This window comes from Chlorocebus sabaeus, chromosome 19, assembly GCF_047675955.1.
Source record: "Chlorocebus sabaeus isolate Y175 chromosome 19, mChlSab1.0.hap1, whole genome shotgun sequence".
Lineage (NCBI taxonomy): Eukaryota > Metazoa > Chordata > Mammalia > Primates > Cercopithecidae > Chlorocebus > Chlorocebus sabaeus.
In genome coordinates this window covers 732,486-751,342 of record NC_132922.1, presented here as the reverse complement: position 1 = coordinate 751,342, position 18,857 = coordinate 732,486, and the positions used below count along the sequence as shown (strand labels likewise).

General features: G+C 55.6%; 1 protein-coding gene across 2 annotated transcripts in view; it reads right to left on the bottom strand.

Moving 5' to 3' along the window:
• TTLL8 (tubulin tyrosine ligase like 8) overlaps positions 1 to 17,287 on the bottom strand; it is a 35,830-nt gene extending 18,543 nt beyond the window's left edge. The window contains exons 1-9 of one of the 2 annotated variants that reach the window (XM_007976145.3): positions 17,143 to 17,287; positions 15,871 to 15,972; positions 14,035 to 14,126; positions 13,327 to 13,465; positions 12,476 to 12,549; positions 10,363 to 10,491; positions 8,989 to 9,103; positions 8,388 to 8,522; positions 5,159 to 5,345 (exon numbers count right to left, since the gene is read on the bottom strand). In XM_007976145.3, coding sequence (XP_007974336.3) covers positions 5,159 to 5,345; positions 8,388 to 8,522; positions 8,989 to 9,103; positions 10,363 to 10,491; positions 12,476 to 12,549; positions 13,327 to 13,465; positions 14,035 to 14,126; positions 15,871 to 15,934 — 935 coding nt within the window. In that variant the 5' untranslated portion in view covers positions 15,935 to 15,972; positions 17,143 to 17,287. Of the gene's footprint in view, positions 1 to 5,158; positions 5,346 to 8,387; positions 8,523 to 8,988; positions 9,104 to 10,362; positions 10,492 to 12,475; positions 12,550 to 13,326; positions 13,466 to 14,034; positions 14,127 to 15,870; positions 15,973 to 17,142 lie in introns of those variants that run through there. The other variant, XM_038007282.2, reaches the window with a different exon arrangement.
• Between the last annotated feature and the right edge of the window lie 1,570 nt (positions 17,288 to 18,857).

The following is an 18,857-nucleotide window of genomic DNA, read 5'->3' as shown; positions in this document are numbered from 1 at the left end:
AAAAAAAAAAAAAAAAAAAAAAAAAGCCTTTCACGTATCACATGATATATCAAACTAATTTTTGTGTATTTGTGAAGCAGAATTCAAGGTACATTTTTTTTTCATATGGCTGACCATTGCTGGAGCACCATTTAGTGAAAAGACCAACCTTTCCCTAATGATCTCAAATGCAGCGATCACAGATGGGAGGATCTATCTTTAGACTCTATTCTGTTACACTGATCCTACCCCAATGTCACATCTTCGCTGTTGTAAATCTAGAGTAAGTCTTGAAATTTGGAGCACAAGTCCTCTGATTTTGATTTTCTTTATCAAGTCTGTTTTGGCTTTTCTTAAATGATTCATATTTCTATATAAATCAGTTCATTAATTCCTCCTGCCCCCTCCCTGCCCTGCAAAAGAAATACCTCTCGAGATTCTGGCTGGGATTACATTGACTCTATTGATTAGTCTGAGAAAAGCAAACATGTCTACACTATTAAGTCTTCTAAGTTATTAACATGTTATACACACACACACACACACGTTTATTAGGTATTTACTGTCACTTTAACTTCATAACTTTCAATTTAGGGTCTTGAATGTATTTTGCTATATTTATTTCTAGAGGTTTCTTGTTATTTGATGTTAGTGTATTGTGTTTTTCGAATTTCATTTCACAGTTTGTTGCTAGAACATAGAAATATGATGGAGTCTCGTATATTAACTTTGTACCCAGTGACCTTGCTGATTTCACTTAGTTTTAACACATTACCATTTATTTAAATTATTTAAATATTAAATTTTCTATATGAGCAATCATACCATCTACAAATAAGAATTTTATTTCTTCCTTTCTGATCTTTATGCCTTACTTTTTTTTCCCCTGTACTATTAAACTAGTCAGACCATTCAGTCTATGCTGAATGGAAGTCTGATGGTGAGCAACTTTGTCTCATTCTGATTTCAAGGAGAACACTCTCAATAGTATATAATCAATAAGAAATATATTAGCTGTTGGACTCTTAAACTTTCAAATGAAGAGATCTGGCTGTGTGTAGTCAGACACGCCTGTAATCCTAGCACTTTGGGAGGCCAAAGCAGGATTGCTTGAGGCCAGGAGTTCAAGACAAGCCTGGGCAATATAGCAAGACCCTGTCTCTATAAAAAAATTTAAAAATTAGCCAGTATTGTGGCATGTGCCTGGAGTCCCAGCTACTTGAGAAGCTGAGTTGGAAAGATTGCTTGAGCCCAGGAGTTTGAGGTTGCAGTGAGCTATGATTGTGCCACTGCACTCCAGCCTAGGTGGATAGAGTGAGATCCTATCTCAAAAAAAAAAGAAGAGTTTTTTCATTTCCAAGTTGGCTAAACAAATTTACAAGGACAGGTATTAAGTTTCATCAATTTTTGCCTCTTGAGGTGATTTTTTTTTTTTTTTTTTGCCTATTGAGATGATTTTACAGCTTTTCTTTTCCATTCTGAAAATGTAATAAAATTAACTGATTAACTTTTCAATGTTAAACCAACCTTGCATTCTTGGAATAAAGCCCATTTGGTTCTGATGCATTATTTCATTCACATTTCACTGGCTTCATTAAATAATATTTTGGTTAAAGTTTTGTATATATGTAATCATGAGAAATACTGGCCTATAATTTTTTGTTATTTTACTTTTTTCAAGTTTTGGTCCCAGGCTTTTCTGGCCTCATAAAATGATTAGAAAATGTTCTCTCCTTCTCTGTTACTTGAAAGCATTTGTGTGTTATTGGAATCAATTTTAATTAATGAATTAATTAAATTTAATTAACTAGTGAAACCATTATGGCCTTGGATCCTCCTTTGTAGGAAAGTTTTTAAATTACAGATTTAGGCTGGGTGCAGTGGCTTATGCCTGTAATCCCAGCACTAACACTTATGTAACTGGAGCCCCAGAAGAGAGAAGAGAGAGAGAATAGGGCAGAAGGAACAGCCAAGAAATAATGGCCTAGAGTATTCTAAATCTGAGGAAAAATTCCAACCCACAGATCACAATGCCCCACAAACCTCAATCAGGAGAAATACAAAGAAACTACTTGTAGAAATGTTATAATCAAACTGCTGAAAACCAAAGACAGAATATCCTGAAGCATCAAGAGGAAAAGCCATTACCTTCAAAAAGAACAAAACTCGTAACTATAGATGTGCCAGCGTGGATGGACTTCACTGACCCCACGTGTATCAGCGTGGACGGACCTCACAGAACTCATGGACCTCAAGTGTGCCAGTGTGAACGGATCTCATAGATCTCATGTGTGCCAGCGTGGACGGACCTCATAGATCTCACGTGTGCCAGCGTGGAGGGACCTCACAGACCCCCACGTGTATCAGTGTGGACGGACCTCACAGACCTCACGTGTGCCAGCGTGGAGGGACCTCACAGACCTCACGTGTGCCACCGTGGAGGGACCTCACAGACCTCACGTGTGCCAGCGTGGAGGGACCTCACAGACCTCACGTGTGCCACCGTGGAGGGACCTCACAGACCTCACGTGTGCCAGCGTGGAGGGACCTCACAGACCTCACGTGTGCCAGCGTGGAGGGACCTCACAGACCCCCACGTGTATCAGCGTGGACGGACCTCACAGACCCCCACGTGTATCAGCGTGGACGGACCTCACCGACCTCACGTGTATCAGCATGGACGGACCTCACCGACCTCACGTGTATCAGTGTGGATGGACCTCATGGACCTCAACATGCCAGCGTGGACGGACCTCACGTGTATCAGTGTGGACGGACCTCATGGACCTCAACATGCCAGCGTGGATGGACCTCATGGATCTCACGTATGCCAGCGTGGATGGACCTCACAGATTTCATGTTGGGCAAAAGAAGTCATAAACGAGAGAGCACAGACTGTTCCCCAAATGTGAAATCTGAAAACAAAACTGGTTCATGGTTGCAGGAGTCAGAATAGGTGTGACCCCTGTGGGGTTCTCCCGAGAAAGGTTAACAGGCGCTGACGGGGGACTGGAAACGTCTTCTGTCTCAAGTGGACTGTGGCTACGCAGGTGGACACATAAGCAAAATTTCATCCACATGTACAGATAGGATTATACACTGCGTGCCCTTAACTGTAGTTATGTAATCCCTCAATAAAAGGAAAAGAAAAATACTTGATTAATTCACAAGAAGAAGAAAGAAACAAAAGAATCAACACCACCATGGGATGAAGCATGAAGCTGCTGCAGACCCTCTGAATCAAGTCACTTTCCTGACTCTCCCATTGGCCAGCAGCTGCTCATGCTCCGGGGGGGCCAGGCCCACCTCCGCCCAGCTCCTCTCTCTGGTGGCCACTGCCAAGGGAGTGCTGAACCCCTGGCCCCAGGAAGAACTGGGCCCTCAGCAGGGGCAAGAAGGCCAGGGTCAGCCTTTGGACCCCTGGAGTGGTGAACGGTGATGATGAGAGTCAGTGAACCAGGAGCTCTGGGCCCAGGCACACCTCTGCCAGTCACTCACCAGCTGCCGAGCTCTGGGCCCAGGCACCCCTCTGCCAGTCATTCACCAGCTGCCGAGCTCTGGGCCCAGGCACCCCTCTGCCAGTCACTCACCAGCTGCCGAGCTCTGGGCCCAGGCACCCCTCTGCCAGTCACTCACCAGCTGCCGAGCTCTGGGCCCAGGCACCCCTCTGCCAGTCACTCACCAGCTGCCGAGCTCTGGGCCCAGGCACCCCTCTGCCAGTCACTCACCAGCTGCCGAGCTCTGGGCCCAGGCACACCTCTGCCAGTCACTCACCAGCTGCCGAGCTCTGGGCCCAGGCACCCCTCTGCCAGTCACTCACCAGCTGCCGAGCTCTGGGCCCAGGCACCCCTCTGCCAGTCACTCACCAGCTGCCGAGCTCTGGGCCCAGGCACCCCTCTGCCAGTCACTCACCAGCTGCCGAGCTCTGGGCCCAGGCACACCTCTGCCAGTCACTCACCAGCTGCCGAGCTCTGGGCCCAGGCACCCCTCTGCCAGTCACTCACCAGCTGCCGAGCTCTGGGCCCAGGCACCCCTCTGCCAGTCACTCACCAGCTGCCGAGCTCTGGGCCCAGGCACACCTCTGCCAGTCACTCACCAGCTGCCGAGCTCTGGGCCCAGGCACACCTCTGCCAGTCATTCACCAGCTGCCGAGCTCTGGGCCCAGGCACACCTCTGCCAGTCATTCACCAGCTGCCGAGCTCTGGGCCCAGGCACACCTCTGCCAGTCATTCACCAGCTGCCGAGCTCTGGGCCCAGGCACACCTCTGCCAGTCATTCACCAGCTACCGAGCTCTGGGCCCAGGCACACCTCTGCCAGTCATTCACCAGCTGCCGAGCTCTGGGCCCAGGCACCCCTCTGCCAGTCATTCACCAGCTGCCGAGCTCTGGGCCCAGGCACCCCTCTGCTAGTCACTCACCAGCTGCCGAGCTCTGGGCCCAGGCACCCCTCTGCCAGTCACTCACCAGCTGCCGAGCTCTGGGCCCAGGCACCCCTCTGCCAGTCATTCACCAGCTGCCGAGCTCTGGGCCCAGGCACCCCTCTGCCAGTCATTCACCAGCTGCTGAGCTCTGGGCCCAGGCACCCCTCTGCCAGTCATTCACCAGCTGCCGAGCTCTGGGCCCAGGCACCCCTCTGCCAGTCATTCACCAGCTGCCGAGCTCTGGGCCCAGGCACCCCTCTGCTAGTCACTCACCAATGACAAGAGTGAGGCAGGTGTCCCAGCTGCAAAACAGACAAACCCCACCTGCCTGTCTCGGGCTGTGGGGGGCCCAAATGACATCATACCCTTCTGGATTTTGAAGATACACAAGACAATGCTACTTCCTAAAGGCCCCCTGAGGGGGTATCATCCTCTCAACAGTCATCAGGGGCCTAGTGGGACAGGCAACAGAGGGCCTGGGCACCCCGACACCCATAAGGCACCCCAACATCCAGGCACACACCCCAATACCCAACAAGCATCCCAGACATCCAGACAGGTGCCCCAATACCCAGCAAGCATCCCAGACATCCAGACAGGAGTCCCAGTGCCAGGACAGGCATCCCAACACTCAATACTCCACAAGTAACCTAATGCCCAGACAGGTGACCCAATTCCCCAAGGCTGCACTGCCCCGGAAGCTCCTGCAGTCCGCACTCATGGCTCCGACACGTGCTCGGGGCCTGCGCAAATCTTACTGAACGAGGGAGTAGTACTGCTGTGTCAGGTCCTCCCACTCGGCCTCGGTGAGGTCCTCCGCGGCGTCTGCCGACGTGTCGATGTCCTCATGCTCCAGCTGCCCCAGGTAGGCCTGGCACACCTTGCACGCGATGTCCACAAGCTGCCCCGGGAGACCCCTGAGCTTTGCCTCAGCATTTTCAGCATCTGAAACCCAGACACAGGCACATGGAGTGGGAACCCCACCCAGGGACAGCCCTGCCCGCCTCGAGGGGTGAGGCCTAAGGCCATGGACAAAGTTCGCTCCACTCCCTCTGTGCCCCAATACCCAACAAGTATCCCAGACCCCCAGACAGGCACTCCAATACCCAACCAAGCTTCTCTGGGCGGCCACCCTGGATGTCACGCCTGCATCTGGGCAGGTGACTTCCTCCCTCCTGAATGGTCCCAACCTCCAATGGCTCTGTGAGTGCTATGTCCTCACAAGAAACATATGAACCCCGCCGCTAGACCCTCAGCTCCTCACAGTAGCAATTATTGATAAGTTAAACGTCATTAAAATGAAAAACTTCTGTTCTGTAAAGGACAATATCAAGATGTCAAGACAACGAGAAGACGAGCCATAGACTGGGAGGAAATACTTGCACACATCTAATAAAGGAATATTACCTAGAGTATACAGAGAACTCTTGAAACTCAACAACAAGAAAACATAATTTTACTTTTTATTTTTATTTTTTTAAGACAGAATTTTGCTCTTGTTGCCCGGCTGGACGGCAAGATCTTGGCTCACTGCAACCTCTGCCTCCTGGGTTCAAGTGATCCTCCTGCCTCAGCCGCCAGAGTAGCTGGGATCGTGTACAACCATGCCTGGATAATCTTGTATTTTTAGTAGAGATGGGGTTTCACCATGTTGGCCAGGCTGGTCTCAAACTCTTGGCCTCAAGTGATCCACCCACCTCGGCCTCCAAAGTGCTGGGATTACAGCTGTGAGCCACCGCACCCAGCGAGGAAACAATTTTAAATGAGCAATCTGAACAGTCACCTCACTGAAAATACATACAGATGGAAAACAAGCATATGAACACATGTTCGATATCATATACCGCTATGGACTAGCAATTCCATATCTACAAGTTTTTTGCTATAAAATACCCTCAGAAATTCACAAGGAAATGGAAGCTGGGCACAGTGGCTCATGCCTGTAATCCCAGCACTTTGGGAGGCTGACACAGAAGGCTCGCTTGCTCCTGAAAGTTTGAGATGAGCCTGGGCAACACAGTGAGACCCTGTCTCACAACAAAATCACGACAATAATGAGACACTAATACAGACCCAGGATAATGCTGCAAACAGAACACTGACCACATCAAAGGCTTGTGAGGATGTGGAGAACAGGAACTCTCCCTCATTGCTGGTGGAAATGCAAAATGGTGCAGCTACTTTGGAAGACAGTCTGGCAGTTTCTTACAAAATGAAACATACTCTTGCCATGCCACCCAGTAAGTGCATTCTTTGGTATTTACCCAAATGAATTCAAAACTCATGGCCACACAAAGACCTGCACACAGATATCGAGAGAAACGTTATTCATGATAGTCAAAATCTGGAAGTGACTGAGATGTCCTTTAGTAGATAAATAGACAAGTAAACAGTGGTGGATCCAGACAGTGGAATATTACTCAGCCCTAAAAAGAAATGAGCTCTCAAGTCATGAAAAGACCTGGAGGAATCTGAAGTGCATATTACTAAGTCGAAGAAGCCCATCTGAAAAGGCTCCATGCTACGTCGTTCTAACCGAATGGCATTCTAGAAAAGGCAAAACCATGGAGACAGGAAAAACATCAGTGGTAGCCAGGAGCTCAGGGCAGGGGGGGATGAAGAGACAGAGTACAGGGAGTTTTAGGGCCAGGGATCGTCTCTGTCTGATGTTGGAATGGTGGATACACGGCATCATACATTGTCCAAACCTGTAGAATGTGTAACACCATTTGGGTTACTATGATGTGTCATTGTAGGTTCACCAATTGTGTTAAAATCATTAATTAGGCCGGGTGCGGTGGCCTGTAATCCCAGCACTGTGGGAGGCCGAGGTGGGTGGATCACCTGAGGTCAGGAGTTTGAGACCAGCCTGGCCAACGTGGCAAAACCCCATCTCTACTAAAAATATAAAACATTAGCTGGGCGTGGTGCTGGGCACCCAACTACTTGGGAGGCTAAGACAGGAGAATTGCTTGAACCCAGGAGGCGGAGGTTGCAGTGAGCCAAGATCACGCCATTGTACTTCAATCTGGGTGACAGAGCGAGACTCCATCTCAAAAATAAACCATTAATTAGGAGGCCATCAGACTGAGGTGGCCCAAGTGACCTGGTCTCCGACAAACGCAAACCACAACCTAACTCAGAATTGAAAACGAAACTTAAGCACGGCCAATCACAGGCAGCCAGCTGGGTTGTCACTCAGCACAAACAAGGCCACCGCTCCAGCGTTCACCAATCAGGATTTATTTCCTCTGTTTCCACGTTTACTTAGAAGGGTTTTCCCCTTGGTGGAGCCCTGCAGCCGTCTGATTGGCACAAATCACTGTTTGCTCAAATACACTCTAAAAGTCTAATGCACCAACGTTCATCTGTCAACAGCTGAAACGCACTGCTTAGGTGGGGGATGCTGGTGGTGGGGGAGGCACAGAGGCAGCAGAGTGTGGCAAATCTTGTACCCTCTGCTCAGCTGTGCTGTGACCTAAAACTGCTCTAGAAAGTACATTTTATTAAAACCAACCACCACAAAAAAGATTTGAGTTTTGTCCAAAAACACGACGGCTGGTTCACATCCCTGTGCCACCCAGGGGTGCCTCTCCCTGGGGCTTCCTGTGTCCTCTCCCATGGGGCCCCTTTGGGGAGACTCAGGATGCGGCGTCGTGGTGGCCGTGGGGCAGGGCAGGCTTCTGACCACAGGCTGGAACCACGTCCACGGCACGGGACTGAGGCAGTAAGTGTGGGACTCGGACGTCCCAGGGTTGTGTTAACAGCCAGGTGCTTTACAAACGGGGTGACTTTGACGTTCAGCCCCACGGTTAGAAGAGAAAACCCATTTGCCACGAGAATCGAGAGAGTCTGAGGCATTGCTGCATCCGGTCCCGGCTGCCGCGACCCTCAGGACTGACCACACCCAGGAGGTGGGAGGGCCCCCGTGGAGGCCCCGAGCTCTGGTGGCCTGGCCCTGCCCTGCCCTGCCCTGGCCCACCGTACCTTGCCTGCTGCTCAGGTCGCTGTTCCCGGCCTCCTCCCTCCGGCCCCTGGGCTTGCTCCTGCCGCTCCTGCTGCAGCTCTGGTGGCTGACCACCCACTTGAGGATGCTGGATGCCATGGTGCGCCGGAAGTCTTCTGAAAGGACAGCACGGCCTCGCCCCATCTGCCCAAGCCGGGACTGGGGACTGGAGATGGGGCCAGGGCAATGGAGGCTCCCCGACCCGCCCCACTTCCCGCCCTCACAGCCGGTGGGGCCCAGGCCTGCTCCCACACCCCCACTCTGCCTGCCCTTCTCCCTGCAGCGCCTCTGTGACTGCAGCCATCCAACTGTACCCCTCGGCCTCCAACCATGGAGCCTGCCTCGCCCCAGCTGCTCGCCGCGCTGTCCACAGGCCTAGTGCAGAGCCACACACTCCCTGCCTGCCCGCCCTCCCTCCCCGGGGTCCCTGGCCCCTGTACTGCCACGACCATGGCCATGGGAGGCCTCTCTCCGGTCCTCTGTCCTCAGACCCTGCCCCATCAGTCTGTCTCAGCGCCGGGGGATCTTTCTAGAAGCCTCTCTGCTGACCGCCCTGGGGTCCTCTGCCATCTCCTCACTTACCCAGGAATTCCTGCTGCTCACTCTCGGTGCAGAGGCTGTAGCAGCGCGGGAAGAAGGAGTCGGGGTTGGCCGGGACGTACCAGGGCAGGCTCCGCATGTTCACGCACAGCCCGATCTCCAGAGACAGCGGCACATTAGGTACAAGGGGCAGCTCAGCTCAGCTCTGCCTCGCTCACAAGGCGAGGACAGGCCGTCCACCTCGGACTCGCCTGGCCATGCGGCACCACATAGCACCCCTAGGGCGGATCCCTCCCCCTCCCGAGACACACAGTCCCCCAGGGCCCCAGGCTGCCCCCTCCAGCCTGTCCCAGCAGTCAGTAGGTGGATGTGCAAGCCAGGCTTAGAAGCATCCTTGAGGCAGTGGGGGACGTGGCAGGTCCCGGGGAATGGGGAGGCTGCAGCTGAGGGCACCGAGGGCAGTGGGCACTGGGGCTCCCTCCAGGCCCCTAAATGGGCCACAGGGTGTCCCACAGCTCAGACCCCAGGAGAGGGAGGACCGGCTGCAGGACCCGGAATGCAGCTACACGCCCTGCACTGCCCACCACACACGATGCAGCACTGGCCATTAGAGGCATATCGTGAAGTCCCCGCACCCCAACGTCTGGTCTGTCACCCCGTTAAGGAAAAAAAGTGGCTGGCCCCCAGAAAACACAGTACATGCTGACTGGCTGTGCACACACCCATGAAAACACAGCACCCGCTGACTGGCTGTGCACACAGCGTCTTTGAAGGGGCCGTGTTCCCACAACAGCACTGGCGCTGGCCTGACCCTGGGGTATTAGGTGCAACAGGGAGCCTTGTCCCGCACCTCCGCCCCCTGCTGTACTGAGGCAGCCGCACCTGGACTGTTGAGAGGGACCACTGTGCCAGGGAAGCCCCTCTTCCCGGACCCCTCCCTCAGCAGGGATCCCACACCCTGCGTCCTGGGCAGGCCCCAGCCCTGGGCCTTGGTGGGAAGGGTATGGAAGCTGCCTTGTGCAGGGCTGGAGGCCGGGGGAGGCGGGGGAGTGCCCAGTGCTGCAGGGAACGGCACCTCTTCCCCTGGGGACCCACAGCCCTTTCAGCATCCAAAGCCCTGTGGCAGCCCCCACTCAGCCCCATCTTTGGCTTGGCCTCTGTGCTCTGAGGAAGGGGCTTCTGTGGCCCCGGATTCACCCAGAGACACAGAGCAAAGGGCACAGGGGTGCAGGGGGTGGGGTGGGCACTGAGTCATTCTGGCCACGGCCTTAGACCAGGAGTCCTGGGAGGCGCCCAGGAGGTGGCTGGTGGCTGCCGATGGCCACCCATGGTCACTGACCAGCCACCGAGGATCCCTAATGGCTGCAGAAGCCCCTCCCCATGCCAGCTCCCGCCATGCCCAAGCAGCCGGCTCACCTTGGTGGTGAAGGAGGCTGTCTTTGCATAGTGGTTCAGCATCTGGTCGCAGGTCAGGCTGTGATAGTCAATGGCGTCCCTCTTGATGGTCCAGAGGAGGTACGGCATCTCGTTTTTTACCAACCTAGACTGGCAAGAAAAACGTCTTTATTGATGCTCAGCATCCAACATTCACACCAGCCAGGATGGGACGGAGCGAGGTGACCATCAGCGGATACGTGACGTGCAACGTGAGGATCCCAGCTGGGCTCTGCTGTGGGCGGCAGTACTCCTTGTGGTCCTCCTGTGCACGGGATGTGGGGCGCAACCAGGAGCACGCAGGGTTTCCATGGAGGGGCCTCGGGCTCTGGGGAGCCACCCCTGATGTGGGGCTGCAGGTGGGGCCTGAGCCCTCCGCACGGGGTCCACTTGGGTGTGGGGACGCACCACTTGCCGAGATGACACGACACTTCATAACCCAGAGCTCACAGTCCCCAGGACGGAAGCCCCCAGGCCTGCACCGTGGGCCCTGCGCACCCCTCCCTGAGCCCCAGGCTCTGGCCTCCCGCTCCTGCCCTGCTGATGGAGGGGCTGGGCGTGGAGCTGGGGGCGTGCGGTTGGTGCTTTTCTGTTTACAAAATGGCATCTGTTAAGTCAAAATTCCAACCAGGCTGGGTGCAGTGGCTCACGCCCGTAATCCCAACACTTTGAGAGCCCAAGGCAGGTAGATCACCTGAGGCCAGGAGTTCAAGATCAGCCCGGCCAACATGGTGAAACCTCGTCTGTACTAAAAATACAAAAATTAGCCAGGCTGGTGGTGGGCGCCTGTAATCCCAGCTATTCGGGAGGCTGACGCAGGAGAATCACTTGAACCTGGGAGGCAGAGGTTGCAAGGAGCCGAGATCGCACCACTGTACTCCAACATGGGCAACAGAGTGAGACTCCATCTCAAAACACGACCCCCCCAAAAAAATATGTGTGTGTGTGTGTGTGTGTGTGTGTAAATAACAGCACACTAACTGCTAACCACTAACCACTGTGTACGGGGTGAGAAACAGCATCATCAACAGAGCCGAAGTCCCCCAGCCACCCCCACCAGGTAACTGCCACCTGCAGCTGTCTCTCCTCCGGGCGCAATGACCAGAGTGTTTCTGTCTCTCCAGAACGCATGTGTTACAATCCTCACTCCCAGGGCGATGGCATAGGAGGCGGGCTTTAGGATTAGGTCATGAGCCTGAGCCCCTTACGATGGGCTTGCACCCTTACAAAGAGGCCCCACAAAAACCCTTGCCTCTGTGTGAGGACACAGAGAGAAGCCAGTTGTCCGTGAAGCAGGACACTCTCAGAGAGCCCAGCCACGCTGCCCCTGACCCAGACTCCAGCCTCCAGAACAGTGAGGAATGTTCTGTTGTGTCCACACCACTGCCCACGGACCTGTGGGAGCCGCTGGAGCACCCACGACGCTCTATGGGAAAGGCACTGACTCCAGGAACCCGGAAGGACGAGCTCACTGGCCGTGTGGGAGGCGCCTCATCAAGTCTGGGTCCATTTTTCTATTTGTCTTTTCATTACTGATTTGTGAGTTCTTTATATATTCTGGACATTTGATCTTTTAAATTTTAAGTACTGCAAATGTTGCCTCCCACTCTGGTTTCTCTTTCGTCCTCTTTATGGTGGAGGGTTGGGAGCCCTCAGGGACTAGGCTGGCCTGGGGAGGTGGGGAGGCGCATACTGCCGTGTTGCTGGAGACCCCAGCTCACTCGCTGGCCAGGCCCCATCCTGCAACACACCGGCCGAGCTGTCCAAGCCCTGCTGGGCCTCAGTGCCCTCAGCTTCCACGTGCACGCAGCAAGCCAGCCTGGTGTGGGTGGAGGGGAGCTGGAGGACAGGGTCCACTCACTGCACAGCGGCTCATCCAGCGCCAAAGGGCTCGCCCCACCCCTGGGGGCAGCCAGGTCCTGCTGCCCGGTCAAGGGGCCCTGCTGTGACTGGGGCTTTGCCCCCGCTGGGCTGCCATCCCCCCCGGACATGGGCGAGTGGGCATGGAGCAGGGTGGTGGTGTGAGAAGCCTTGGAGAGGCGCGGCTGACCACAATGCATGCAGGGGATGCCCACGATGCACGCAGGGGACGTACCATCACGTTGTGGATGTCGTCTGTTTTCTCCAAGGCCATTTCTTGATTTTCTTTGACTTTGCCACATGTAACATCTGCCAACGAAACACAGGGGAGGCCTGAACATGGAGCCTCAGCTAGACTTCCTGCACTGTGTCCGAAGGCAGGACAGCAACTTGTTTACTTCCAGAAACCTTGCTCCAGGTGGGGCCTTCCCCTGGTGGAGCAGGTGCCTTTGTGGGTCCTGAGTCAGGCTCGGGGCGCTCTGGCAGCCCCCATACATCCAGTGAGCGTCCACTGCATAGAACCTCCCCAGGGCTGTGACAGGGCTTGGGGGCCCGGGATTCCTGGAGGCCCAGGTGTCCCCGGGTGTGGAATGGTGGAGACAGCCCGGGATGGGGGTGGGAGTGATAGAGGCTGAGGGGCCACGGGCAGGGGTGGAGGAGGAGGGGGACATTTGATCCGGGTCTCAATGGGGCCAAGAGGACACAGACACAGCTGTGCAGATGTCAGCCAGGAGCAGCCAGCGCCGCGGGGGCCTGAGGAGTGGACTTCGGGGACCTGGGGCTGGAGGAGGGACGGCCGGGGCCAGGCAGAGAGAGGATGACAGAAATCACCCGGGCAGGAGGAGGCCTGGGCGGGGGCCACAGGGACTCTGAGAAGGGAGCAGGGCTGGGCACTTGAAAGAGTTTGCCTGGCACGACCGCCTGGGGCGGGGAGGCCAGGAGGGCAATGGAGACCTGGGGTCGGAGACACCCCATCAGGCACGCCAGGACTGAGGGGCAGGCACCACAGTCAGGCCAGTGCCGACTCCCCCTGCCTGTGACAGACACACACGCCCTGAGCTGAGACACGCGCCTCCGATACGCTACCAGCAACCCCAGCGCCTTCGTCCTCGACATCTGGAATGACCTTGGGCAAAAAGTGGAACTTCTTCTCCACCCAGCCCTTCCTTCGCAGAGCGGCCCGGACCACCGGGTAGTGTCCATAAATAGAGAAAATCTTCTTCTCCTAAAATGGCAAGAGGATATTTTATTTTATTTCAATCATTTTTGGGGGATAGGCAGACTTTGGTTGCATGGATAAGCTCTTTGGTGCTGGTTTCTAAGATTTGGGGGTATCCATCACCCAATAATGTAATTTTTTTTTTGAGATGGAATCTCGCTCTGTCACCCAGGCTGGAGTGCAGCCTGGCCAACACAGTGAAACCTCCATCTCTACTAAAAAATACAATCTCTACTAAATAAATCTCTACTAAAAATTAGCTGGGCATGGTGGCATGCACCTGTAGTCCCAGCTACTCAGGAGGCTGAGGCACAAGAATTGCTTGAACCCGGGAAGCAGAGGTTGCGGTAAGCTGAGATTGTGCCACTGCACTCCAGCCTGGGCAACAGAGCAAGACTTCATCTCAAAAATAAGTAAGTAAATAAAAGGTAACGTCAGCCAAGTCCCCACAGGGAGGAGGCTGCAGCGCGAGGACACAGTGCGTCAGAGACCAGACGGACAGATTCCAAGTTCCAAAACAAATGTCCTTTTAAAAAAGTGTCCCCCCTCCCCACTGAGTCCCAAGGAGCATTTACCTTAATAGCTTTTTCCGTTAACTGCCTTGCTATCTTATATCTGTCTAATCTGGAGGAAGAAGCCAAGTCTTGGGAAATTCCTTGTTTTAATTCTGCAAAAGAGAAAGAGGACATCAAATCAAAGGATAAGGCATCCAAGGCCGGGCGCGGTGGCTCATGCCTGTCATCCCAGCACTGTTAATCCCAGCACTGTGGGAGGCCGAGGCAGGCGGATCACCTGAGGCCAGGAGTTCGAGACCAGCCTGGCCAACATGGTAAAACCCTGTCTCTATTAAAAATACAAAAGTTAGCCGGGCACAGTGGCTAACACTTGTAATCCCAGCACTGTGGGAGGCCGAGGCGGGCGGATCACCTGAGGCCAGGAGTTCGAGACCAGCCTGGCCAACATGGTGAAACCCTGTCTCTACTAAAAATACAAAAGTTAGCCGGACGTGGTGGCTCATGCCTGTAATCCCAACTACTAAGGAGGCTGAGGCAGGAGAATCCCTTGAACCGGGAGGTGGAGGTTGCAGTGAGCTGAGATGGCGCCATTGCACTCCAGCCTGGACAACAAGAGTGAAACTGTGTCTCAAAAAAAAAAAAAAAAAAGACATGCCTCTGACGAGGCCAGACATGAAATGGCATATTCTGAGAGGCGCCATCCATAAGCCAACAAAATTCATCCACAGTCCATAGTGATGGAGACCAGAGCTGTGGGAGAGGGCGTGTGGCCGGATGCTGGTCCACGGTACGGTGGTGGAAGTGTCAGAGGTGTGTGAACCAGAGCAGCTCCATCCTGAACAGGGACTGGGTAAAATGAGACTGAGACCTACGGGGCTGCATTCCCAGATGGTGAAGGCATTATAAGTCACAGGATGAGATAGGAGGTCGGCACAAGATACAGGTCATAAAGACCCTGCTGATATAAAACAGGTTGCCGTAAAGAAGCTGACTAACACCCACCAAAACCAAGATGATGATGCCAGTGACCTATGGCCGTCCTCACTGTTACACTCCCACCAGCACCGTCTCAAAAAACATAGATTGAATTAAATTAAGAAGCTCTGATTATCAAAAGGAAGCATGAAGTGACTGACAAGGCTGCATCCATCTGACAAAGAGCGTGTATTCAGGACATACAGAGAACTCCTCCAAGTCCATGAGGTCACAGAGCAATCTCACCGCGGCCTGCAGACCCAGAACCACACTCCGGAAGGAAGAGCTCCAAACGGCCAATAATCAGGTGAAAAACAGCTCAACACCTTGAGCTGTCTGGAAATGCAAATTAAAACCAGTGAGATTTAATGAATGCAAATTAAAACCACACCCACCAGAGTGCCCAGAGTGGCAGTGAGGACACCCACTGCGGGTGGGGACGGCGGAGGTGGGGGGCCACCGGAGCTCTCAATTGGGCCCTTAAATGGTTGGGGGAGCTTCTAAAGCTAAGCATGAGCCCGCCCTGTAACCCAGCCATTGACCCCTAGGGAGCATTTACCCACGCAACGAAGACGAGCCTGAAGAGGGCAAGGGCAGGAAGGAAGAGAAACGCGAGTACACGGCCCCCCATGACCCACCAAGGGAGCCCTTCACACCCACACGTTTAATTTCCCAGTTTCCCAAGAAGCTGGACAGTGGGATCAGGGTGCAGGAGGCAGGAGCCAGCTCCCCGCAACACTCCTGGGGTTCTATGCCTGGACCGTCCAAGAGAAGGCACCTGGTTCTACAGCTCAGTGAAGTGCCCGCCCCCGGATTCCCGATTTCCTGGCAGCAGGCTGCAGCCAGCATTGCCTCTGAGCCTGGGAGCTGCAGCACTGCTCTGGGCGAGTGGCTGGTAGGCAGGCAATACACGATACGCACTATTTTCTTCTCTCCTGTCTCCGTTGGAAGAAGCCGACCAGAGCCCCTTCCTCTCTGGCTCCATGCTGGCCTCCAACAGCTCGCCCTTTGCTCCTCTGGACCCTAGAGGGGAGGGTGTGGTGGTTATGCGGAAACCCAGAGGGTGTAGGGGGCCCTGGGGATGGAGAGGGTTCTGAGGCCCACGCTGAGGGTCAGGTCTGGGGTTGGGAATCAGGTCTGGGTTGGGGTCAGGTCTGGGTTGGGGGGTCAGGTCTGGGGTTGGGGGATCATGTCTGGGGTTGAGGGTCAGGTCTGGGGTTGGGGGATCATGTCTGGGGTTGGGGGATCATGTCTGGGTTGGGGGATCAGGTCGGGGTTGGGGAATCATGTCTGGGGTTGAGGGTCAGGTCTGGGGTTGGGGATCATGTCTGGGTTGGGGGATCAGGTCAGGGTTGGGGGATCATGTCTGGGGTTGAGGGTCAGGTCTGGGGTTGGGGGATCATGTCTGGGTTGGGGGATCAGGTCTGGGTTGGGGGATCATGTCTGGGGTTGAGGGTCAGGTCTGGGGTTGGGGGATCATGTTTGGGTTGGGGGATCAGGTCTGGGGTTGAGGGTCAGGTCTGGAGTTGGGGGATCATGTTTGGGTTGGGGGATCAGGTCTGGATTGGGGATCAGGTCTGGGTTGGGGGTCAGGTCTGCACTGGGGTCAGGTCCGGGTTGAGGGTCAGGTCTGGGTTGGGGTCAGGTCTAGGTTTGGGTCAGGTCTGGATTGTGGGATCAGGTCTGGGGTTGGGGGTTAGGACTGAGTTTGGTATCAAGTCTGGGTTGAGCGGCAGGTCTGGGAATTGGGGGTCAGGTCTGGGTTGTGGGTATCAGGTCTCAATTGGGGATCAGGTCTAGGTTGAGGGGGAGGTCTGGGTTGGGGGGGCAGGTCTAGGCTAATGAGGAGCGGTATGGGGTTCTGAAGGCGGAGGGGAGTGGACAGTTGTGGAGTTCCCAGAAGATGGGGGAAGGTGGGGAGAACAGCTCTGGGCTTTCGAGTGCCGGCGGGTGGTAGAGTAGGGCAGGTGTCGAGGGGGAGTTCTGTGGTTCCCAGCGAGGATTCCGAGTCTGGGATTCCTAGAGGGAGGCATCTAGAATTCGGAAGCCCGGGGCGGGGAGAGGGGGTAGGCCTGGGTTTCGGGATGTGGGGGGCGGGTCTGGGGTTCCGAAGGCGGGTGTGGGGGAGGGATCCGGTCTGGGATCGGAAGCGCGGACGAGCCTGGGGTTCCGCGGTCGGGGGGTCGTGCTCACCGGGGACCGGGTCAGTGGCTCGCACCGCGCAGCCCGGCGTCCTGGGGTTGCCCGGGGCAACGTGCTGGGGCGGCCACGCGCATTGTGCACCCCCGGTGCGGCGGCTGCTGGGCCCGGAGCCTGGGGCTGTGCGGCGGCGGCGGCCCCGGGGCGTGGGGCTGCGCGGGCGGCGGGGGACGCGGGGGCGCTGGGGGCTGCGGCGTGCGCGGGGCGCGGGCCCGGACCGGTAGCAGTCGGCGGCGCTTGGGCTGGGCCCGGGTTGGGGTCCGGGTCCCGGGCTGCTGTCGGAGCAGGCGCGGTTGCGGGGTCCGGGGCGCGGGACGGTGCGCGCCATGGTGTCCGCCCGGAGAGGGCCCGAGTGTAGCCCCAGGTCACGCGCTGCGGCCCCGCGCCCCCCGTGAAGGTCACACTCAATCCCCCACCAGGTCACAAAGACCCGCGGGTCACACCTGCCCCTCCCCTCAGGCCTCCCAGGCCCGCCGGGCCTTCTCGCCCTCCCCGGGGCCCTCACGCCACCCCGTCTCCCTGGGCCCTGCCCCACGCGAGGCTGGAGCGGCGGGGTGAGGACGCCGCGGACGCTTCGCTCCTCCCGGGCTACGCGCTGCGGGTCCTGGTTGTTGGGGGCCATGGGGTGACCGCAGCAGCGTCCCCGTCCTGCGGTGGAACCTGGGAGGGCCTTGGTGTCCGCAGAACCACTCGTGGGGTCCCACGCCGCTGTCCCCCCGGTGTTCTGAGCCCACCCAGGTCCACACGGCCCGTGTCCTATCCCCTCCGACCCCGCAGATCATATCACCCCACTCTCCCATCACCCCGCCAGGGGTAGCTCGTGTCTCATCCGGCGCCTCGGGGTGGGGGTAGGAAAGACACACTCGCCCCACCAGAACCCTCACTCGTGGCAACTTTCCAAAGCCTAGATGTCTTTGGTTTTAAATCAACTTTATTTTGCATTTAACTTCCCAAGATACCCCAAAAGGGAGTTTCTGCCCCGACTCTGAAGGGACTGGTGGGGGACTTGAGGGGCAGGGAGTGGTTGCGTCCACTGGCCAGGGTGGTTCCTTCCCAGCTCCCTCCCTCTTCCCCCAGGAATGCCACTGGGATCTCACCAGCCCCCAGTACTGGCCTCTAGGGGTTACACAAATCAGTGAGTGAAAAGCTGGCCCTCCCTTCACCCAGCCCTCCTCCCTGTGTCCCGAGGTTTCCAGTAGTGAGAGAGCCGACCCTGCTGAGACCCCACATTAAACAGCCAGAGCCACGTCTACAAGGCAGCGTTTATTGCTCAAGCGTATTAAACCAAAATGTAGATTGAAAGAGACAGTTCTTTTAAACCCCATTTGTTCGGATTTTGTAAGCACTCTAAAATAAGAAAGTGAAAGCCAGTAAAAACGCTCCAAGTGCCTAATTCTGACTCTGAAACTTGAGCTCTCTGGTCTACCCCCAAGAAGACATCAGTGCTGTCCCTGTGGCTCCCACCCCATTCCCAGGAGCAGACCCCACCGGCCTCCAAGCTGCAGGGAGGTGGGAGTGTCCTGCAGACGGGGTGGGGTCTGCATCCAGTGCCAGGAAGAGTGGCCTCTCCTCTCCCACAGTGGCGCTTGTTTGGGACCGTGGCCAAAGCGTTTGCCCGGCCCCTGTCTCTGTCGTTCTGGAGCTGCTGAGGACTGCAGAGAGGGACTGGCTTGTCCCCTCTCGGAGCAGCTGGGGGGATGTCTTGCCTG